Raw genomic sequence first — 24,610 nt, 5'->3', positions numbered from 1 at the left:
TTTAAAAGAAGGAAAGAAATGGTTAAAAGATGAATATGTTGGCTTAAACTTCCCATGCACAACTTGTGCTTCATGTGAGACGAGGTAGGTAAATTGCACGTGTTTAAAAGATTCATTAGTTAATATATTATTACCCAACTAAACCACTGACCATAAAATATGATTTTGAGTTTGAGTTTTTACAGAAGTGTGTATTGGATAGAGAACGTGTTATTGTTTCTCTGCACGATTGGATTTCAGCAGTTTTTTGAAATGAATAAGTCGTACAATACTTGCTCACCAAGTTTGTCTAGATCGTTTCACCCAAAAAAATGAATAATAAAGAAAGAAATAAGGTTTTCCTGCATACGTTCTGAGAGCTTTACGTGCTCCTGCATCTTTTATACCTAGATTCGCATGTATCTTTAAGAATGTGATTGTACTATTTCAAATGTTATAATAAAATTGAACGATTTAATTGCTACATTAATAAAAAAAACGTATCAACATGTTATATTTTAAGTTTAACAGTAATACCATGTGGCCATATTATAGGTGCAACGAAAATTTGGTTGTGGTGATGGTACAACAACACGTGCAAGTTTCCCTCTACTTAGCGTCATATCATCGGTGCGGGATATCACCGTGGAGGCATACCTTTGCTATGTATGGTAGTCTCAAATTCCGACACACAAACAAAAACAAAAAAAAAGGAAATTGTATGTGGGGTCAGATTCCAAGCTGGCGGCTGAGTAGGAAGCAGTACGAACCTTTCAATGTGACGCACCGTCCACCCATATATTTATAAACACACAGCAAAGTCTTCTCCTTCTCCTTCTCCTTCTCCTTTTCTCCCTCCCTCCCTTAACATTCCCAATTACGTAAGTTTAGACCCAGTTGAATATTTCTACGCTTCATTTCTCAATCTTCCTCGTCGATCAACCCAGTCATGATTCCTGAATAGTACGTAATCTCTCTCTCTCTCTCTCTCTCTCTCTCTCTCTCTCTCATTACCAATTGCATGCATGTCTACATGTTATCACGTTTTTGTTATAGCTCAAAATTCTTCTGTGTGATTGATATCTGGTAAATGTTAACCCTGTTCATTCGATTGGATTTGGATTTTGGTCAAACCCAGAAGAAAAAAAATTAATTATTTTTGTTTATCAATGATGGGTTATTTTGTTCTTAACTTTTGGGTATGTGGGTTGGCTCTCGATTTGCCATTTTGGTTGGAAATTATCTGTTCCAACTTTTGGGGATCCTCTTTTTTAGTCTTTTGATATTAGATCCAAGGACTTGCTAATGATCTTATGAAATCATGTTTCTTTCTGTTGTGGATTGGTGTATTACTTAGTTTTGGATGATATATGCTGCAATGGAATTCATATCTGCTGGTTGCGACGCGTATAAATAGTTTTGTTTGAACGAAAGGCGCTGAAGAAATATGAATCAGATATGCAGGGTGGCATTATTTGTGACAAACTAGGTTTTTGCTATTAGGATTTGATGATTTTTTGATTTTTTTTTTTTTAGTTATTTGCTTAATTGCTGAAGCAAAAAGTTCGAGGCTCTAATTAGTTATCTTCCCCCATTTTGCAGTGACTATCTTTTCAAACTTTTGCTCATTGGAGATTCCGGCGTTGGCAAGTCATGCCTTCTACTGAGATTTGCGGTAAAAGTTTAACAACGTTGTACTTAGGGTGGTGTTTTCCTTAAGATATATTTGCCACCCTTCTACCACACATGCGTATAAAATTCTTCTCTTTATATATGTATTCTGTTTGCTATTTCGCTCGCCACCATTAGCCAAGGTGCACCGGTACCACCTCACTTATCATGTGCTGCATTTGTTCCCAAAGTTTAATCATAATGTGTTACACGTGACACGTACGCTAGTCATCTAAGTTTCTTGAGCTATAGACTTCATGTTTACACCTTAGCCATATTGTTAAAGTCGGGATGTCTGACCCTTTCGGCCTTCTGTTACAACTTTCTGATGACCACAAGAAAGCCTTTTTCTGCTTCTGCATAATGCAATCTAAATCGGGTGTGAGCTTCGTTGAAGATTTATTGACGATTCTACTCTCACTTGTGTAGGATGATTCTTACATTGACAGCTACATAAGTACCATTGGTGTTGACTTTGTAAGTAAAGTCACATAATATAACATTTCTGATGTCTGGTTATTTTGATGTCATGGCAGTGATTTCATCTCTTTATTTCCTCTGTTTAGAAAATTCGAACGGTGGAGCAGGACGGGAAGGTTGTCAAACTTCAAATCGTAAGTATATTTATCATTAACGCCGGATTGGATTGAAATCAAAAGTTCATTACCGGAAAATATGAAATCTCCATTTCTTCTGCGTAGTGGGACACTGCTGGTCAAGAACGTTTCAGAACAATTACAAGTAGCTACTACCGTGGTGCCCATGGCATTATTGTAAGCGTTGATTCACCTCTTTCTATCCCGTAAAGTAGATTTTTGGTTCTGCAATCTTTTCATAGGATTCTCCTGTTGCTAGCTTGTCTATGATGTCACGGACCAAGAAAGCTTCAACAACGTCAAGACCTGGCTGCAAGAAATTAATAAATTTGCAGTTGGAAATGTGAACAAGCTCTTGGTTGGAAACAAAAGTGACTTGGCTGACAAGAAAGTGGTCTCTTCTGAAGCTAGCAAGGTTATTTGAGTTACTAATTAATCTTCCATTGATGTCATGTCGTCGTGAGTTATATAAGCATGCATCGGTGCATCGCTGATCAACTTCAATTCTCTTCTAACTCTCTGTTGTTGAAATTCTTCTCTCCTCCGCCCCCTGGTTTTAAAGGCATTTGCCGATGAGCTAGGTATTCCATTCTTGGAAACGAGCGCCAAAAATTCGACCAACGTAGAGCAGGCATTCATGACTATGGTTGCAGAGATAAAGAACAGGTGAGTTCATCTCTATGTTACCTTTTCATATACATTAAACCTGAGAACTTCCGACTGGTAGCGAAACATCTGCATTTTAATTCAGTATCCGTAACATTTCCTTTTCCTTTCGGCTTGCAGGATAGCTACGCAACCAATGAGTGCCAACAAACCATCCACCGTGCACATGCGTGGACAGCCGGTCACCCAAAAGACCACCTGCTGCTCATCCTGATTTGTCGTCGAGGACGAGTATGTTCTTGATGGTGGTGGGAAGTTCCGCAAAGATTTGCAGAACATGCGGTTTGTGCATTGGAACCTTTAGCAAGCCAAGCCAACTTATAATATGTACAGCTGATGTTCGTGATACTTGGTTCCGCCTTCATCCGTTCGTTTAGAAATTCAAGAAATTATTCGAATAATTTCGTCAACGACGCAGTTCATTGTAATGTCATATTATCACAGATCACTTTATGTTTATCTATATATTCATTTGATTGGATACAATTTTTCCAGAAAAAAACTAGTTGTGTTTATGCATAATATAGGGGGGGGGGTGCTTGCAAAATATGAAAATTAATCTTGTAATCCCTTTCCATTTAGTTGAAAAAAAATTATCCAGCAAACTCATAATTTTGATAAAAAAAAAAAAAAAAAGGTCGTACCCAGTGCACAAGGCTCCCGCTTTACGCAGGGTCTGGGAGAGGTGAATGTCGGCTAGCCTTACCCCCATTTATGGAGAGGCTGCTCCCAAGAAACTCATAATTTTGATATCCACGAAAATTATGCAAAACAAACTGAATATAATCTCAAAATCCAAATACAACTGAGCTTCGAAAGACGACCCGAGCAATCCAAAATCATGAAAAGTAACCCCCCCCCCCATTACTCATTTCCTGCCATAGACTCTAACAGCTTGCCTGTTCCTCTTCTTGACACCAGACTTGGCAATCTTGAGGCTCTTGTGAACAGCACTCAACCTTGCAAGGGCTGCTTTTTTCAGATCCGGCCTGTAATGGTTATCCGCCACCTGCAACGACGAGGAGCACAAAATGAAAAACAGAGACGAATAACAAAAGAGACATCCAGACAAGGCTACTAAAGATTCTTCGAATCATTACAATACAACACATGATGATCCTTGAATCTTCAAACACAAGATTAACAAAGACAGACTGATGCATAATAAAAAACACTATGCATGCTCAAAAAAACGAGCGAAACAAGAATATTTCGTAGAAGAAATCATTATAAATGTTCCATGTTACATGCTAAGACTCATCAGTCATCACTGCATAAAAACCGACAAGTATCTTCTCACTAAAATAATCATTCAGATCCCAGAGATAAACCCATTTCGGATTTCTCCTAGAAAATACACGAAGCTTAACGAAGAGAACCCAACCGAATTAAAAAGATAATGCACGCTCATAAGCCAAGCATAACAAGAGGATTTCACTGAAGAAACAATTCCATAAATGATCCCTCTAACATGTCAAGGCTCATCACTGCAGCATAAACCTACAAGTACCTTCTTAATAATTTAATCACTCGGATCCTTGAAACAAGACCCAATTTAGGTTTTTCCCAAAGAAATACGACTTTTTTCCTACATATGTATATAAGATTTTAACAAAACACATTCGATCTAATCAATAACACAATGCATGCTAAGAAGCAAACGTAATGAGTCATATCATTTCATTCCATAAACGAGTCATATCATTTCATTCCAAAAATCCATTCGAAATGATCCTTCAAGCATTTTAAGCCTCATCACTACATAGTAAGCTCGCAATCCAGTTCTTAGTAAACAAATACTCAGCAAGGCAAATTTTGAAACTTCAATTTACCTGATTACCGACCGCCTTCGCCATCCTGCGGAACTCCTGCTTCATCACAGACTTATGCAGCAGAGCAGCAGGCTTGTTCTGCTTCTTGGTCTTACTTGTTGCCAGCAGCACAGATTGATCTTTGCCCACACCCTGAATGGTCACGGTTTTCTTGTTTGCCAACCCTAATTGAAACCATTTCTCAATTAAAAATGAAAAACCCCAAAATTTTCTTGGGAACCAAACAGAAAATAAATGGAATTGGGATGCAATGAAATGTACCAGAGTGCTTGTAGGAGTGGAGATTGAGGAGGTTGTTGGGCTCCTTGGTGAACCGAACGCCGGCGTGGCTCCTCCCGAACTCCTTCACAAGAAAAGAGTTGTTCTTCTTCACTATCTCCCATATCAGTTGCCCTGGAACCGTCGCCATCTCTGAGATTTTGATTCAGCTGCTCAGATTGGGATTTAGGGTTTACAGGAGAGAGGAGAATTGGGGGTTTATCATGTGCCCCATATATATCTGTTGGTGAAACCCTAATTCAATTATATTCTTTGGACCCGAGGGGTATCATTCATTTTTCATTATTACGATTATATCCTCTGATTTTGTTGACCCGTTTGTTGTTCAGGGTAGACTTGGCTAACATGTCAAGTAATGTATCTCTAATCGAATGAGTTAAAAGTAGTCTCATCCAGTATTATATCTTGCAAAAAATTATTTTTAAATAGGATAAATCTCAGTTTACTACTCTCAAGTTTCGTGGTTTTCAATATTTAGTACATGAAGTTTTTTCATCTCAGAGTCATACCTAAAGTGTTAATTTTGGAACAGTCTCATACATCCGTTAGTCTGTCTGTTAAGTTTCCCGTTAACTGATGACGTGGCGCCCATGTGGACAATGTCTGGGCGCCACGTGTCATTAAAAAATATTAAAATAATTAATTAAAAAAACTATATATATATATATATATAATAAAAAATAAAAAAATAAAAAAACAAGAAAAAAAAACCCAGAATCCCATTTGTCTTCCCACCCTCCACCCCTCCACCCCCTCACCTACCGACATCCTTCCTCTTCCCCGATACCCACCCCTACCACCAAGCCTTTTCTCCTTCCCCAAAAACCCAGCCCCTTCCCTTCCCCTAAAATTCCCTCCCTCCCTCTCTTCTCTGCAAATCAAAACAACAAAACAGCCCTTGGTGTGGAAATTGAGGATCGGCGTAATGTAGTCTGTCAAATCTCGATAGAAAAAATCGACGGACGGCGGATACGAGGTCTCGAGAATGGAGAAGGAGTGGGCGGTGGTGACGGCGACTTACTTGAACCCAAAACCTCCCTTTTTGTCTTTTACCAGAAAACCCTAACAGTTGCATCCTCCATTTCGCAAAAAACCTAAACAACTCTTCTGATTTCCCTAATTTCTTCAAAACCAACGAAAACCCTCAATCTTGGATCTCACAACCATCTTTGAGTCTCTACCTTTTTCATCAAATCTGAGACGTCTGAGCGTCCATTCCTTAAATTCCTGGTCCACATAGTCCAATGGAGCCTCGAATTTGCAATCAAGGCGAGCCGCCGTCATCTGACCGAGGTCGAGGTTGCTGCTATCATGATTGACGGGGTTCCCTTCGTCTACTCAAAATGTCGTTACCATTAGTCGAATCGGGGGACCCAAACTGCCATCCCCACTCAACCCGAGAGACGCTGACACTGAAAATTGGCCGAAGGCATTTCTCTGAAACTGCCACATATCACCCACTGCCTGGAAGAAACCCACGAAGAAGATAAGACCTTTATATTTTTTTCTCAAATGGAGGATGCAGCTGTTAGGGTTTCATGGTAAAGACAAAGATGGAGGTTTTGGTTCTTGGGTTTTGTGCAGATTCACGGTGGAGTGAGGGATTCACGGTGGAGTGAGGGTTTCACAGTGGTGGTTATGAGGGTTTCACAATGATAGAGGGGTGGAGGGCATGGAGGGATGTCGGTTGGGGAAGACGAAGGGGGAGTGAAGGAGACGGAGGTTGGTGGGTTTCTGGGTTTTTTTCTTGTTTTTGTTTTTTTTTATTTATTTTTGTAATACCCCGTATTTAAAAAAAATGGTTATATATATATATATATATATATATATATATATATATATATATATATATAGGGGTGTATGTTGGGTAATTATTTTTATGTAATGATTTTATTTGATTTATTTTTATGCAAGAACCTATTTTCGGTATGTAAAATAGTTTCAATGTAAAATCCTTTTTCCTACAAAGTATTTCAAAAACTAGCTATTTCATGTTCATATGTAATTAGAGATATTTTTAGTTTGAATTGGATAAGAGAGATTAAATGAGTTTGGTTTGATTTTCCTCACAAAAGGCCGAGAGTTTGAGGTTGGACTAAATGAGTAGTTTTGTTTTGTTATTTTCTCTCAAAGATGAGGTGGAGAGTTTGTAACAATAGGAGTTAATGATTTGGTAATTACTCACCACTCTAAATGTGGAGTGGAAGTCTATATAGCATATGTGCATGTGTCTAAGTGCATGAGTTTGGCTTTGTTTTCTCACAAAGCTAAGTAGAGTTTTGCCAACCATTAGAGAATAAAGAGGAGTCGTCACCACTCTAGATAGGTTAAGGTGGAAGTTGGTAATTAATAGAAGCTAATAATTAGGGTGTGGAGGTGGGAAGCCTTTGGCTTATACGTGTGGCTAAGTGTTGAGTTTGGTTTGATATTTTTACCAAGTAGGAGTGAGTTGGCAAGTTGAGTTAATGTAGAGAGATTACTCACCCCTAAACATTGGAGAGGTGTGAGTCTATATAGAGCCATAGACTAGGTATGTGTATGTATTGGCATGCATGTGGCAATATGTTGTTGTTGTTTTAGAGTGCTTCCTCACTAGCTTAGGGGAATTTCAGTTAATTGTCTATATTCTCTCTTCAATACTTCAATCTATCATTCCAAATTTTCCAATGAGGTGAGAACGGGTGTGATGCATATCCCTTAGACTTTGAACGTGGCTTTTGAGTGTTTGTTCACCTTGCATGATGTTGATTAACTTCACATTTGTTGTTTTGCTATTGAACCACATATCATGGTTGATAATTAGTGAGGATTCATTCCCCAAATTGTTTGGACGTGGCCTTTGGGCATGATATTCACTAATTCATGATTAATCTAACACTTGTTGTTTTTCCATTGGAACATGTTTATACCATACTTAGGGCCTCCGTATTTAGATCTCGTACAAATACTCAGGGGACTTAAATGTAATTATGTAATAAAGGAAGGGGCAAATATGTAATAAGTGAGGAACCCTTGTTCTATAAAATGACTCATCACCCTCACAATTAGGGGATGCTAATTCCTAGGCCATCAGACACCTCACTTTCTCCCTTAGAGGCCCTGAATCTCTCTCCCTCACAAACAGAGAAATACATAATCAGTGTGGACGTAGCCCAAACCTTAGGGTGAACCACGATACATCTAGTGTTATTTACATTTCTTGCAGATTCACGGTCGGATTTACGTTGTTCCAAGACCTCCGGTTTTGTGTATCAACATTTGGCGCCGTCTGTAGGAATTGATACGAAAAGTTATGTCGGTTCTCTTTCATTTTTTCACCTCCGCCGTGAATCTGCAAAAACCCAGCAAGCCAAAAAGCAAAAAATATGAGAACCAAACCTCCGCCCTGCTCTGCTTCTTCTTTCTCAGTTGCCAACACCTACCCCGCCATGCACAAGCTCAAGTTCCGAGCATAGAAGGATACACCTGTTCAGCCGCCTCGAAGGTTTTTACTTCAAAACCCCAAGACGTCAAACAACTGAGAACTTGAGCTACACCACTCTCCCTCTCTACATTCAACAGCGAGATACGAGGTTCGAAGATCAATCTTCGTCGTCCCCATACGAGACGCCTTCGTCAACTACAGCCTTCGGGTTGCCATCGTCGACCCCAGCCTTGGGAACGCCGTCGTCAACGTTTCAGCAGCAACAGCAGTAGACGCTGTTGTTTAACCTTCAACAACCTTATTCTCCTAGCGCCTTAGAATTTGAGGGTCCATTTTATATGCCCTCGTTTGAAGAGCCGACGCCCTTCCCTGACGTTAACTTGATGAATAAGATTGATCCTGCTACTCTTATCCCTTTCCCCCTCCCCAGTCACGATATTCAAGCTCAAGAAAAAGACCCTAACCTGACTCAACTTCTCCGTCTTTGACGCCACTGGAGTTGACAGCCCCTCTTCTTCGTATATCTATCTCCTGCTCCTCCTGTAGTTGCCCCAAAACCAAGTCTCAAATCCGCCCTCAAACGGCTGAAGCTTGTCGAATCAATCCCAAAAGAAACTCTGTCGGAAAAGAAAAGGTTGATATTTAAAACCACGATGGATGCCTCAGAGCAACGGGTGAAAGAGGCTGCAGAAGATAGCATCACATATAAAGACTCCTGCGAAATTCAGTAAGGCATCAAAGCTTGCCATCCAGCTGATTCAGGAGGGAAGTGTCAAGGCTGAAACCAGTGATTTTTTTTTTCAAAAGCCACAATGGCATCTCCCACTGCTTGTACTGATCCTTCCATGCGAGCTGATTTCCATGCACTGTTTTCAGCAACACAAGATACCTCTGAGTGTCCTAGTAAAAAAAATAATAATAATAAAAATAAAAAAAATAAAAAAAGCTATCGGAGATAACAATGCCTTGGTCCGATTCCTTCACCGATGATAAGCTCATATTTATATATATTTTACATAAAATTCACTTGTCTTTTCTTAGTTAGTTCCTTATATTTTTGAGCTATTTACTATGTTTTTGTGTTTTGTGTGATTTATCAAGCAAAGAAAAGAAAAGTAGCACAAGTGAATTATTAAGTAACAAATTCGTCAAAACTGCCTGTGCAGATTATCTGACTTTGGAAGCATGTTACAAATAGCTCAGAATGAATGAGAGAATGAGCCTTATATGCGAGGAAACCTACGGATGTCTATTTTCTGGAGCAATTTACGGATTGTTAATCTCATTTTTCTAGAAGAAGTTATGGGCATTGTAACACTGAAAGGTCAGAAAAGGGCTAAGCAGTTTTGGCTAATAAAAAGAGAAAGGCAACACACGGGCAAAGGAAACACACACACATGGGCAAAGGAAACACACACACATGGGTAGGAATTGTGTGTGTTTTGTGGTTGAAATGATGAAGCATGTGTGTGTAAATGTAAAGGAAAACATGGCAGAAAATATGTGTGTTTGGTGGTTGAAATGATGAAGCATGTGTGTGTAAATGTAAAGGGGAAACATGACAACACACACCCACACAAGCTGCACATGCAAAGGAAATTGAGTGGTCCTCTCTCAAGCCTATAAATACCACCTCCCATATTCATCAACAAAACAGATTTTGATCCATCTTAGCCGAAACTTCCTACCACCATTCTCTCTAATTTCAGCCAAAAACCACCCCTAGCCACACCACCCATCAATCCTAAACCTTTCCATACCATTCCCCATTCATTCTACACCATAAAAACCACCTAAAACCGTCCAAAACCTCTAGTGCCGCTGCTTGCAAGGAAGGAAAGAGAAGGAACATCTTGTGCCGTGCCTATGCCCAAGCCTTGGGAGTGTTGGAGTGTTTCTAGGTGTTTTCTATCTTTGTTTTTAATGTCTAAATTTATGCATCTTTGCTTTGTAAGTATAAGGAACTAAACCCCTCTTAGTTAGGGGGTGAATTCGAAACTATGTTCATGATTGCAATATGATTTGATTACATCCAGTTGTGAATTCAATTTACTTATCCGTTCGTATAAAAACTGGTTTGTGTATGTTGTTTGAGAGTGCACGCTTAATTTTCATGCATGAATTTGACGCTAGAATATAAGAGAGTTTCACCTAATCGTTATGAACTTATATTCACAAGTAGTGAAGGTTGCTAGTCACAATCACGTTAAGTAAATTCTTGGCATAAGTTTCATGCAAATCATAGTAACGAGTGCCTCGTCAATGCTTATGTTTTTCATAGAACTTAATGATTCTTGCTTGTATCTCTATTATGCAATTCATGTAGGGAACTTGTAGGGAATGTTTTGGGTTGTCGTATGCAATCATCCAACCTAAAAACTTGTGGAAAAACTGAGGGTTAATTAGTGCAATTCACAGTTAATTTGGGGCGTTGAGTATTCATAGTTTATCGAAAAGCAATTGGAAATCGTTTTGTATGCAAGTGTGACATGTGTGGAGAAGAACCTTCTAGCTAGCCTTCTATCCATAAGTTAAATTCAAATTCATTTACAATCTGTTTTGATTCACCCAAATTTGTCTAAGAATCTGTTTACTTTGTTCTTGTCTTAATTTAATTATTTTCGTCCAAAATCAACCCCATCTTATTTCTTTGAGTCATATTAATTAGAACTTGTCTTAGATTAAGTTTTTAAGTGTTTTAGTCCATTAGAAAACCAAAATTCGTCCAAGTTTGTGTTATGTGTTCAAAACTGCCCAGAAAGTGTTTTTAAGGCAGTTTTGAGTGTTTATTTGCTGTTTTGAATCTTTTTGTTTATCTTAGTATTTTAAAGTATAGTTTTGCATTCTTTGAGTCTAGTTTAGTGTTTTAAACTTTGTTTTTACGTTTTCAAGTCAGTTTCCAAGTGATTTAGCAATCCCTCCTAATCCCCGGCCTAGAACGATCCCTACTTACATACTTTACTACATTTGATAAAAAGAGGGTTTAATTTGTGTGCTTATATATTTCGCATCAAATTTTTGGCGCCGTTGCCAGGGATTAGCAACTTTGCTAATCCCCCGTTGTTTCTTTTTCATGTCTTTTGTTTTACTTTTGATATTTGATTTAGTTTTCTTTCTTTGATTTTAGGTACTAGAGAAGTAAGACATGGATTTTGCTAACATTCAAACTCAATTGGCAAATCTTACTTCTCAATTGTCACAGTATGCCGAAAGGACCACAATGCAAAGTGTCCCTACATTTGGTGCGTCTTATAGGCAAGGATATCAAGCCAATCAATGCCCATAAAGAGATTGGAGTGATCATTCAAACTCTATGTGGTGGGAAGCTCAACAAGTTCAACATGAAGGATATTGGCAGCCATATGAGGAGTTCTATTCAGGACCTATGCAGCCACCACAACCTCATATACAATATGCCCAATCAAACTCAGACTCGTCAATAAATTACAATCAAATTCTTAATGAATTAAACTCTATGGTGCAGGGCTCACAACAAGAAGAATATTTGCCACCATCAGAGGAGTTCTATCACTGGCCATATCAACCATCACAGTCACCACAACAATCTGCCCAATTCAATTCAGGTACGTCTTTGGATGATGATATGTTTAATAAGTTACTCACCTCTTTGAACCAAAAAGTAGAAAATCAAAACAAAGAGATACAAAATCAAGCCAAGAAGGCGAGTGAATTGGAGAAGCAACCTGGGCAGATTATGGAGTTCATGGCACAAATTCAAGAGCAGAGTGAACTCCCCAACTCAACTATTGAAAATTCGAAGGAAGATTTTGAAATCCATGATGCTATCACTTTGAGAAGTGCTATGGAGGTATGGAGGTATGGAGGTTGGAGCTAACCTAAAAACATTCAAACATAGCCTAGAAGTGGATGAGGAGCTGCTGATTAAGGAGGAGGAAGAAGACATACACACGGAGAGGGTAGAACAACCCTTGCCGCAACCCCTTAAGCCCTCTAAACCACCCACCATAAGTAAGGACGTCCCAATTTCATTTCATTCTAATGTTATTCCTCCGAACGTCCCTTTTCCTTGTAAGTTTTTTATTCCCAAGAAAGAAGAGGGTGAAAAAGACATCGTGGAAGCCTTCCCAAAGGTGCAAAATGATATTCCAATTCTTGGTGCAACAAATCAAGTTCCAGATTGTGTTGAAATGTTCAAAGGACCTTGTACACCAAGAAGAATGATTCAAGAGAAAGTAGTGGCTGGAGAAGATGTAGAATGCATCAAAGAGGATGTGCTTGAGACAACCATTCCTAAAGAAGTTGAATTATATGACATGGGACAAGTCCCAACCATCACATTCAATCTGGCCAAGTCCAATATCCCTGAAACTTTCAAAAATGTGGTGTTTGTCATTGAGTTCTTGTCGGACAAAGCAAGTAAGTCATCTTCTCCAATTTTACATACGTTTTCCACTAACTTGCTGATTTTGATGATTCGGGCACCCATACTAGAATTTACACCATTGCCAGATCACTTCAAGTATCACCTTCCATTCGAAGATCACTTCCATGGAACCTAGGGGAATGTGACGGGAGGTATCGTCCGGCTGCAAGACGTTAAAGAAAGCGCTTCTTGGGAGGCAACCCATGTATTCAAAAAAGGAAGATCTATGAATCGCTCTACAATCAGTTTTGCGTTTCTAAAAACCTTCCCTTTTCTGCATTTCTATTTTGCCATGATTGTCATTTTTTATTTTTGTTGTTTAATTATTTTTGGGTGTGGGTTTATTTTTGAAACATTGATAGATATGCAAGATATTCTTACATTCATTTTCATGAAAAAAAAAAGGACACAAATAAGCATTAAGCAAAGAAATTACAAGATGGATCATTCACAAAGGCTGCTTAGGAGAAGTCTCAGTAGTCGACGGAGCCCCAGAAGGAGGAGGCAGCGGAGGTTGATCATTTGGAGCTTCAGTACGCGGTACAGCCCCAGAAGACGAAGGCAAATGCTGTTGGAACAAGCCCACAAACCTCTGATGATCAAGTAAGATCTGACCATCAGATTCCTGCATCTGGTCAATTTTCCTCTTCATGTTTGTGGAATAGTTGTGTGCAAGCTTGTGCAATTGTTTATTTTCATGCTTAAGCCCTCTAATCTCCTGCTTGAGACTCATCACTTCAGCCGCCAATGATTCAACTTGACGGGTTCGGGCAAATAGGCGTTGGGCCATATTGGACACGGAACCTGCGCACTGCACACTGAGAGCCAGAGATTCCTTAATAGCCAGCTCATCAGACCCTTTGGCAAGTAATCTGTTATCTTTGGGAGTGACAAGGTTCCTGGCCACCACCGCAGCTGTCATATCATTCTTCATCACCGAATCCCCAACGGTAAGGGGACCAGTGAGGGATATGAAGGATGGGCGCCATATGTTGTCTGGAGAAGGCGGGGTTACCTCTTCACCAAGGTTCAAGTCAAAACGACGGTCGGAAGGGCCAGACATTTTTCAGAGGTGTTAAAGAAAGAGGAGATCGGACAAGTCAAGATCGTAGAAGTGCAAAACGGGAATTCTTACAGGCAGAAATTCAAGTGTGCTTTGAACGTCCTGCATACCTCTATAAAAATCAGCACGCGATGGGATTTCAGAGATCGAAGGGGCGAGCTCAGAAATCGAAGAAGCCAATTCAAAGATCGAAGAGGCGCCAGCTTTCTCAAAAGTTGGGCTTACTCACAAACCATCGATTCCAGATATCGAAGAATGTCAGCTTTCTCAGCCTCGTCAGCACCTGTCACACGCAAACTCAGCTTTGCGAAAATCACGGGCAGTTTGTCGAAGCGCCGATTCCAACCATCTGTCTCTCTCAGCCTCGTCAGCACTTGTCACATGCAGAGAAAGCTTTGCGCAAATCACGGGCAGTTTGTCGAAGTGCCGGTTCCAACCATCTGTTTTTCTCAGCCTCGTCAGCTTTGAGGAAATCACGGGCAATCTGTTGACGATTTCTGTTGAAGTAGAAAACACGTGAAGTTTACTGTTCAATCATCAAACGGTTGCCGACAGGAGTGAAAGGACAGTACCGGTTATTATTTCCTATAAAGGTCGACCTTTACCCTCCATGGCAAGGCAGACATACATAACCTTCCTTCATCTCCGAGAATGCCTTTCCAACAAACCCTCTCGAGTCACTCAGTGTTCCTTATTCCTTGGGGTACCTCTGCAAACAACCTATCCAAAGCAAAAGTATTTCATATCATGAAGGTTGAAAGCAAGAGTATCTCATATCATGCATTCTCCATGTCCTTTTCCTTGTCTTTGTTCTAACCTGCAGGACATGGAGAAATTGCTCTCGAGTACTCGTCTTCCACTGCTGATGTACTTCCAAAGAAGCTGCCACATCTACTTGAAGAACAGATAAGGCAAGCGAAAATGATACCAGCAGCATGTGGAGACAACGTGCAGAAGAAACAAGCAGAGAAGAATGCAGCTTGCACAATCAACCCAACATAAGGAGTCTGAGTTGAAGAACTAGAGAAGCTGCCACATCTGCTTGGAGAACAAATAAGGAATTGAGCCTGCACAATCAACTCGAGAGCAGAAGGAGTCTGAGTTGAAGAACTCAAGAAGCTTCAACAACATCACCAAAGAGCAAAGCTTCGCCGTACAATTCCAATCTAGTTCAAGATCAAAGCTGTGGAAAGGCAACAAGATCATCTACCTCCATAACCAGATTTGCGTTCCTAAACTCTACTCTTTCTTGTTTTTACCTTGCTATACTTGTCATGTTTGATTAGTTGTGTTGTTTATTTGTTTAAGTATAAATCTATGTTTGAAACATTGAGGACAATGTTTGGTTTAAGTGTGGGGGGGTAAACGGGTTTTATTCACCTATCACTTACAATGTTGTTTTTCACTGTTTTTAAGTGTTTGTAGTGTGTTTTGAAGCATAAGTGTGTTTTGGTATAAAAATCCGAAAATCTCATAAAAATTTGAAAAAAATTGTTTTGAAAAACCTAAAAAGAGTTGTTTTTGTATGTTTATTTGTGTGTTAGGGTACCTTCCAACACAATGATGAGGATTTGGTTTTTAATTACATGACTGTTAAAGAGAGTTATAAACATGGATGAACATTTGATTTACTCTTTGGTGTATGCTTGGTTGTGGTTATAATTTATGAATTCACATGCAATCATAAAGGAAAAATTAGTTTTTGTAACATGCTTGAAGGAAGGAACTCAAACAAACGCTACAACCTTGTGAGACTTGAGCCTAAACATTATTTGGAGAGTTGATAATCTGTGCATTATTGTTTTCTAAGTCGTTGCATGATCTCATTATTCTTTGCTTGGTTACTACTTAGAAGGCGTTTCATCATTTAGTTCCAAATGCTAGAACTCATGCCCATTTCATTCAAAGCATGATATTGATTTGCATAACACATATTCAAGATGAAGTTGTGTAGTTACCGCCACCAAAGCCAAATTGCCGTGTATCCTACTTCATTATATGTTTAAGTTAACCCCGTTGAGCCTTGTTTAGCCTGTTTTTCTTTGTTAATCACATCATCTCCACCTAGCCTAGATTAGGACATTCATACCCTTGTTCTTAAAGCATAGTAAAGCATGATTCAAATTGAATTCCTTTTGATTATGTATGGCAGAAAATAAGTGTGGGGGAAGTGTTTCTCATGTAAGTAGTGTGCCATAGGCACGGGTGGAAAGAAAAGAAAAGAAAAATTCATCCAAAGAAAAAAAAAAGTTGAATTTGACCCTAAGAGTTGTTTAAATCTTTCCCTTATGTCTAAAAGTTGATTTCTGCAATCTAAGTGAATTCTAAGTTTCAAGTTCATTACTTTATTTTCTATTGCTTTAAGAACGTTTGTTTTCTCTTACCTTCATTTGTTAGCCAACACCCCAAGCCCCGTTACAACCTTTGACTTCAATCTTGAGTGTTATGTGTTTCAATTTGTGGAGTTTGAATTTGGTATGAGCATATGGTGTCACTGGTTCTCGCATCTAAGTAGTAGCATTCCATTCATGAGATCATATCTAAATATGCTTAATAACTCCAGAAATCGCTTTCTTTGTAATACATATATGTGAGCGTTCGTTTTCATGTTTACATCAATCTTCTCACATATAACTAGTATAGGGTGTGTAGTTAGAAAATCTGAGTGAAAATTGAGTGAATATCTTGTAAGGACTTGAGCAAATTCTCTAAGGCATGTTACTACATTCAAAATCATATTTTAATTGGTTAAATGTGAACTAGTACGTGGTGACTATGATTAAGTATGTGCTTAAGTGTGAAGATGACTCAAATCTGTGGGGATAATGATTTTTAACATGTCATGTGCGTTGGAAATCCCTAAGGCAAACGTTGGAAGGTTTAGGTTGTGTTTTGTTTTCTTTATTTTGCTCGAGGACTAGCAAAAGCTAAGTGTGGGGGTATTTGATAAGCTCATATTTATATATATTTTACATAAAATTCACTTGTCTTTTCTTAGTTAGTTCCTTATATTTTTTAGCTATTTACTATGTTTTTGTGTTTTGTGTGATTTATCAAGCAAAGAAAAGAAAAGTAGCACAAGTGAATTATTAAGTAACAAATTCGTCAAAACTGCCTGTGCAGATTATCTGACTTTGGAAGCATGTTACAAATAGCTCAGAATGAATGAGAGAATGAGCCTTATATGCGTGGAAACCTACGGATGTCTATTTTCTGGAGCAATTTACGGATTGTTAATCTCATTTTTCTAGAAGAAGTTATGGGCATTGTAACACTGAAAAGTCAGAAAAGGGCTAAGCAGTTTTGGCTAATAAAAAGAGAAAGGCAACACACGGGCAAAGGAAACACACACACATGGGCAAAGGAAACACACACACATGGGTAGGAATTGTGTGTGTTTTGTGGTTGAAATAATGAAGCATGTGTGTGTAAATGTAAAGGAAAACATGGCAGAAAATGTGTGTGTTTGGTGGTTGAAATGATGAAGCATGTGTGTGTAAATGTAAAGGGGAAACATGACAACACACACCCACACAAGCTGCACATGCAAAGGAAATTGAGTGGTCCTCTCTCAAGCCTATAAATACCACCTCCCATATTCATCAACAAAACAGATTTTGATCCATCTTAGCCGAAACTTCCCACCACCATTCTCTCTAATTTCAGCCAAAAACCACCCCTAGCCACACCACCCATCAATCCTAAACCTTTCCATACCATTCCCCATCCATTCTACACCATAAAAACCACCCAAAACCGTCCAAAACCTCTAGTGCCGCTGCTTGCAAGGAAGGAAAGAGAAGGAACATCTTGTGCCGTGCCTATGCCCAAGCCTTGGGAGTGTTGGAGCGTTTCTAGGTGTTTTCTATCTTTGTTTTTAATGTCTAAATTTATGCATCTTTGCTTTGTAAGTATAAGGAACTAAACCCCTCTTAGTTAGGGGGTGAATTCGAAACTATGTTCATGCTTGCAATATGATTTGATTACATCCAGTTGTGATTCATAAGTTGTGAATTCAATTTACTTATCCGTTCGTATAAAAACTGATTTGTGTATGTTGTTTGAGAGTGCACGCTTAATTTTCATGCATGAATTTGACGCTAGAATATAAGAGAGTTTCACCTAATCGTTATGAACTTATATTCACAAGTAGTGAAGGTTGCTAGTCACAATCACGTTAAGTAAATTCTTGGCATAAGTTTCATGCAAATCATAGTAACGAGTGCCTCGTCAATGCTTATGTTTTTCATAGAACTTAATGATTCTTGCTTGTATCTCTATTATGCAATTCATGTAGGGAACTTGTAGGGAATGTTTTGGGTTGTCGTATGCAATCATCCAACCTAATAACTTGTGGAAAAACTGAGGGTTAATTAGTGCAATTCACGGTTAATTTGGGGCGTTGAGTATTCATAGTTTATCGAAAAGCAATTGGAAATCGTTTTGTATGCAAGTGTGACATGTGTGGAGAAGAACCTCATAGCTAGCCTTCCATCCATAAGTTAAATTCAAATTCATTTACAATCTGTTTTGATTCACCCAAATTTGTCTAAGAATCTGTTTACTTTGTTCTTGTCTTAATTTAATTATTTTCGTCCAAAATCAACCCCATCTTATTTCTTTGAGTCATATTAATTAGAACTTGTCTTAGATTATGTTTTTAAGTGTTTTAGTCCATTAGAAAACCAAAATTCGTCCAAGTTTGTGTTATGTGTTCAAAACTACCCAGAAAGTGTTTTTAAGGCAGTTTTGAGTGTTTATTTGCTGTTTTGAATCTTTTTATTTATCTTAGTATTTTAAAGTATAGTTTTGCATTCTTTGAGTCTAGTTTAGTGTTTTAAACTTTGTTTTTACGTTTTCAAGTCAGTTTCCAAGTGATTTAGCAATTCCTCCTAATCCCCGGCCTAGAACGATCCCTACTTACATACTTTACTACATTTGATAAAAAGAGGGTTTAATTTGTGTGTTAAGTTAATTTAACACACCAACCGAGTCAACTCGGAACACGACTCCTTCTTTCTATACGTCAATTACGACTCTAAGATCCACGTGTTTGGCTCTGCGAGATCTGTGAGCAAGCTCCAACTCACGTCACCTGCAAGGCCGACGATGCTAAACAGCTGCAGAACAGAACAGCTGCAAGGTTCACGTCACGTCAGAAGCAGAACAGCTGCAGCACTGGTTCCAGGAAATAGATCCGTATCTAGATCTGGACTACATGCATGTGGATCCGAGACTTGAAGAAGCTCAGAAGCAGAACAGCTATGGCTCTCAAATGGAACCGACATAACTCTCTTCTTCTGGTTCCATGGCTGGTTCAGCTTTTGGAATAATGGTTTTTTTTCTCTAAGTGCTTTTGCGGGTCTTGCATTGCTAGGTTTGGTCAGCTCAGCAAAATTTGATGAGCTTTTCCAGCCAACTTGGGCTTTCGATCATTTCGCCTACAAGAGAGAATCAATGCACATCTCTCTACACTTCGCGGTCTGGTGCTCTCATGTGTGCCATATGTTTTGGAGAGCCACCCACCTTGCCGGAAGGGGGGTCTGAGGAGTCTTAGAGCTTCATGGAGTGTTGCTTGCAAAATGAGTCTGGCAAGAGGTGGTCCACCGCTCAGTTTCTGACCCACCTGTTCGTCTGTAAAGATACCGTGAGGATGTGAAGACTCTGTGATTGCAATCTACAATCTACAAAGTAAAAGCAAAAGTAAAGCAAAAAAGGAAAAGAGAAAAGAAGAAAAGGGGCAAAATTATAAGGTTCTTATTATTATGATTCCTTTTGTCTACCAAGGGAAGAGATAGAGAGAGTGCGACAGAAAGCAGAAAGCAAAAGCAAGGAATAAACATCCGACCAGAATGATGTGATTTACTTTTCTTATTTCTGAATGGTGTAAATTATTATTTTTATCTTTCAGAGACATCTGTATAAACCCCATCAGAGGGTAGTAGTAAAAAAAAAAAAAGGGCAAAGCCCAAAATAAATGGGCTGGAATGTTGTGTAGAGGGACGAAGGCCCATAAGCCCAAAATAGCTCAAACCAGGCAATCAAAAGTACGCCCAGTACTCCACAATTATTCAGCGACCTGCTGCTATTACCACCAACCAGGTGATCAAAAGTACGCCCAGTACTTCAAAATTATTCGGCAACCTGCCGCTATTACCACCAACCAGGTGATCAAAAGTACGCCCAGTACTTCAAAATTACACATGAGCACTACTCATGTCAATCATATATAAACATTCATGAGCATCACTCATGTCAACATTCATGAGCATCACTCATGACAACATCTATGAGCATCACTTATGCCAATCAGCTTCAAAAGCTTCATTTACAAAGCTCTAGCTTCAAAAACTTCATTTACAAAAGCTCTAGCTTCAAAAGCTTCATTTACAGAGCTCTAGCTTCAAAAAGTTTCATTTACAAAGCTCTAGCTTCAAAGCTTCACTTACAAAGCTTCACCTACAAAGCTTCAGTGCAGGGTATACAAATATCGCCTCAGAACAACTGCCACTTCGGCCCATACATGGATTCAATTTGAAGTCTCCAGCCAACAGACTCTATTGACCGAAGACTTGGGGGACTACATTATGTACCATATATTGGGCCTCAACTGGGCCTCATGAAAAATACTTAAGGGACTTAGCCCATCACTTATGTATTGATGAGTGAGCCCTTAGTTTATAAAAGAGACTCCCTCACTTTCATTAGAGAGCACCCATCACTTATGTATTGAGGAGCGAGCCCTTAGTTTATAAAAGGGACTCCCTTACCTTCATTAGAGAGCATCGCCGCCTGCTGAGCAACCGCCTCGCCGCGAGCATCACTCCTAACCCATCACTTATGTATTAAGGAGCGAGCCCTTAGTTTAAAAAAAAGGACTCCCTCACCATTATTAGAGAGCATCGCCGCCTGCTGAGCAACCGCCTCGTCGCGAGCATCAACTCTAGCCCATCATTTATGTATTAAGGAGTGAGCCCTTATTCTATAAAAGGGACTCCCTCACCTTCAACGTCACAAGCCGAGCCAACCAAGGCAACATAAGCCACAAGCCGAGCAGCCTCGCAACATATGCCACTTCTAGTTGAGCCTCATTTCACATTGAGCGCCACCTCATATCGAGTATTCAGCTCTAGACAACATCTAGTTACTTCGGCCCACACATGGACTGAATTTCAAGTCTCCAGCCAAAAGACTCTCTTGACTAAAGACTTGGGGGACTACTTTTTATACCATACTTAAGGCTTCCGTATTTAGATCTCGTACAAATACTCGGGGGACTTAAATGTAAATATGTAATAAAGGAAGGGGCAAATATGTAATAAGTGATGAGTCATTATTCTATAAAAGGACTCATCACCCTCACAATTAGGGGAGGCCAATTCATAGGCCATCAGAGACCTCACTCTCTCCCTCAGAGGCTCTGAATCTCTCTCCCTCACAAACAGAGAAATACATAATCAGTGTGGACGTAGCCCAAACCTTGGGGTGAACCATGATACATCTTGTGTTATTTACATTTCTTGCAGATTCACGATCGGATTTACGTTGTTCCAAGACCTCCGGTTTTGTGTATTAACAGAACACATTTCATTGCTAAGGATTAGGACAACACTTGTTGCCTTGTGATTGGAACACATTTCATGGTGATGATTAGGTTAACATTTGGTGTGTTTCTATTAGAACACATTTTATGTTTAATGATTGGCACTACACTTGCTTTCTTTCCATTGGCACACTTGTGGAGATTCTTTGGAGAAGAAGATGTCATGCAATCTACATAATGGAAGGAGAAAAGAAACAACGGAAGGACATAGAGGAAGAATGGAGAGAAGAGAGAAGAAAAAAGAAGAAAAAAGAAGAAGAGATCAACTCCAACAAAAAGTCATCCTTCTTTAATAGTATCTCTTTATCTTTCTTGAAGGCTTTAAGCCATCTTTCATTGTGTTTGTAAGTTCCTCATATATATAGTGAAATACAATGAAAGCAAACCCCAGTGGATGTAGTCGATTTGGCGAACCACTTAAATCTTGTGTGTTTATGCATTTACATTTTGAGATCTTTTCCATGAGAAGCACTTCCATCAAACTATAAAAAATCTTCATTTATTTCCCTTGAGAATGATGTGCAAGAAGTGTGAGACAAATCCCAGAAAAATACATGAGATCTTACCCAACAAATCTCTCCATCAAACTACTATCATTTTCATCTATCAAAAGAAAGATATCCAAAACTAGAAATTCGTCCAGCTTATTTAACAGGTCAAAATACTATCATCCATATATTATATTATAATACTTCCTTCATAAGAGTTGTTCGTCTATCTCTCTACCATGATATATCAAAATTTCAGAAACATACAACGCTGTGATCATCCAATACGTCTGAAATACCAACTCATGTCTCTAATCACGCAGAAAACTGGACAGCCATGTTATGAGCACAAAAACCCCATTTTTAAGAGCTCCGATCGAAGCACTTCCTTCACAAAAGTTGTTCCTTATCATCTCCTCTATAACATATCCAAAAACCATGACAATCTAATCTATGTGCTGACTTAAATCCCAGGTCGAACAGCTGATAGTTTCAGCTATATTAAAGAAGAAGAAGCAGAAGTGGTGGCCTAAAATAAAAATGAAAGATGATGTTTGGAAGGGGAAAAGCTAGAAACATTATTCCATGCCTTGTGGCCTTTGAGACATATATTTCACTCTAAAAATTATTTTCTCAAACATGGATGTCTATTCTTTTCTAATAAAAACAGGTTGCCCGACCAAGATGGATGAGACGTTGGAAAAACATATATGGAGTGGTCAACGAGCAAGACTCTATATGATGGATTATAAATTATTAATTTGTTATTAATATTATGATTATATTACTCTTGTTACTAATCAATTTGTTTCATGTTGAAGCTTGCAGGCTTGTAAGATAAAATGTGAGTATTGATATCTATGTGCACATGACATATACATATGCATTGCAAAGCAAGAAAAATAGTTGTGTTGAGTTTGTAAAGTGTTTGCGTTGTGAGGATATTCAAGAGCTGAAGTTTGCTTTGAATAATAATGAATCTTGTATATGTCAGGCGTAGGGTGCATGGCTTGAATATACATTTGGGCGTCAGGGGAAGTGCCTGTTTAATAAAGTGGAAACTGAGAGTTTAATTACAAAAAATGAGTTAAGGGATGAACGGGAGTTAACTCATAATCTAACATACTCGGAGCCAAGTGGTATAAGCATCGTATGGGATGTGCAGGCTTGGGTGCCTTAGGTATGTGTTGACAGGATTAGAAGGGAGTGAGTACATTCATGCATCTCATAGCATACATCTCTACTAATAGAATGCCAGAAGTCTGTTTTGGTGTCTTAAGGCTTCACCAAAAAAAGCTGGACACAAAAGCCCTTGAAACAAAAAAAATTAAAACTGAAGTAAATTATGAAACTAAATGTTTCATGGGCATTTGTGTAAATAAAACAGAATAAAAATTTGACAAAAACAAGGAAAAAAAAAGAATTTCAAACGTGGGGAAAGGCTGGAGAATAATTAGAGTTTGCCATGGTGTTGGATACATAATCTTCAACCGCCGCCGCTTCGATCCTGCGCCCGCGCCGCGGCTTTCTCGGAATCGTCCCTGGATTAGCAGGTTCAGTTTTCAAACTGCATAGCAGTTTTCGTACAGTTTTCAAACTCACTAATTCGCAGCGGAAACCAACCCACCCACCCACGTCTATCTTCTATTCCCCCATTTTCTGATCAAACTTCTTCCTCACACAAACCTCTGTAACCTGCCACAATTCCACGTCCAACTCTTTTCTTTCTGTTTTCTGACCGCTGCCTACCACTCCGTATTCTCTGTTCTTCTTTCCCTACTCTTTCTCTACAGGTTTCAGTTTCACCCATTTGAATGCTAAGAACTACACAAATCGGTAAGAAAATCACTTGCACCCTCCCACAATTCCACATACAACTCTTTTCTTTCTGTTTTCTGACCGCTTCCTACCACTCCATATTCTCTGTTCTTCTTTCCCTACTATTTCTCTACATGTGTCAGTTTCACCCATTTGCATGCTAAGAATCTACACAAATCGGTAAGAAAATCACTCGTACACATACATGGAAGTATATTAGCACAATTCTATGAAGATTTTTGATATTTTTCTTACATTTTCCTACATTTTTTTTTTCAATTTTCCCGCATTTTATGATGCCAATAATTAGACAAGTAATAATAAAATTTAAAGAACAAACAATGACGTTAAAGGCTAAGGCATACATTTTCGCCGGATCTTGCCTATTAGGTGTTTGTGAATCAAGGTTTGGACTACTAGACAGCACGCCGCCTTCGGTTTGAGGTATGGAAGTCTCCAGCTTGCAATCTAGAGCTCCTCCTCCTTCTCCATTTCCACTTCGGCCTCTTCACTAATCTCATGATTAAATCCTAAATGTAACAAACCATGTATTTGCAGGAGGGCGTTTGAAATTCTTTCAAGTAGAAAGAACTGTTGTGAAATTCTTCCAGTTTTGGCAAGGCACTGCAATCCTACTCCCGCTCTTCCACTGCCTTCCAGATATTTTCTCTTCATTATTTCTTGCCTTGTACTCTTTCCAACTTATATTTGTTCCTTTGTTTTTTTCCCCAATTTATATGTTGCGGTGGAAGAGCAGAAGTCCTTCAGTTTCCTTTTTCTGTCGGG

The 24,610-nt window shown here is 39.0% G+C and overlaps 2 protein-coding genes and 2 non-coding genes across 4 annotated transcripts; 1 reads left to right on the top strand and 3 right to left on the bottom strand.

Annotated features, from left to right (window-relative positions):
* The first annotated feature begins 789 nt into the window (after positions 1 to 789).
* Positions 790 to 3,398, top strand: LOC103443711 (GTP-binding protein YPTM2-like). The gene is made up of 8 exons (XM_008382599.4): positions 790 to 942; positions 1,582 to 1,654; positions 2,080 to 2,127; positions 2,217 to 2,264; positions 2,352 to 2,423; positions 2,506 to 2,661; positions 2,809 to 2,912; positions 3,033 to 3,398. The coding sequence occupies exons 1-8, from the start codon at positions 929 to 931 to the stop codon at positions 3,124 to 3,126; spliced, it is 609 nt and encodes a 202-aa protein (XP_008380821.1). The 5' UTR covers positions 790 to 928; the 3' UTR covers positions 3,127 to 3,398.
* A 276-nt stretch (positions 3,399 to 3,674) lies between these two features.
* LOC103443712 (large ribosomal subunit protein eL28z-like) lies at positions 3,675 to 5,316 on the bottom strand. The gene is made up of 3 exons (XM_008382600.4): positions 5,006 to 5,316; positions 4,745 to 4,908; positions 3,675 to 3,921 (listed from the first exon to the last, which is right to left on the bottom strand). The coding sequence occupies exons 1-3, from the start codon at positions 5,151 to 5,153 to the stop codon at positions 3,781 to 3,783; spliced, it is 453 nt and encodes a 150-aa protein (XP_008380822.1). The 5' UTR covers positions 5,154 to 5,316; the 3' UTR covers positions 3,675 to 3,780.
* Positions 4,092 to 4,189, bottom strand: LOC114827195 (small nucleolar RNA R24). The gene has a single exon (XR_003776416.2). It is a non-coding gene; the product is annotated as a small nucleolar RNA R24 (small nucleolar RNA).
* LOC114827194 (small nucleolar RNA R24) lies at positions 4,315 to 4,406 on the bottom strand. Its single transcript, XR_003776415.2, has one exon. It is a non-coding gene; the product is annotated as a small nucleolar RNA R24 (small nucleolar RNA).
* Positions 5,317 to 24,610: the final 19,294 nt, after the last annotated feature.

This window comes from Malus domestica, chromosome 09, assembly GCF_042453785.1.
Source record: "Malus domestica chromosome 09, GDT2T_hap1".
Taxonomy (NCBI): domain Eukaryota; kingdom Viridiplantae; phylum Streptophyta; class Magnoliopsida; order Rosales; family Rosaceae; genus Malus; species Malus domestica.
The sequence above is the reverse complement of the archived record's forward strand: the minus strand, read 5'-3'. Positions and strand labels throughout refer to the sequence as shown.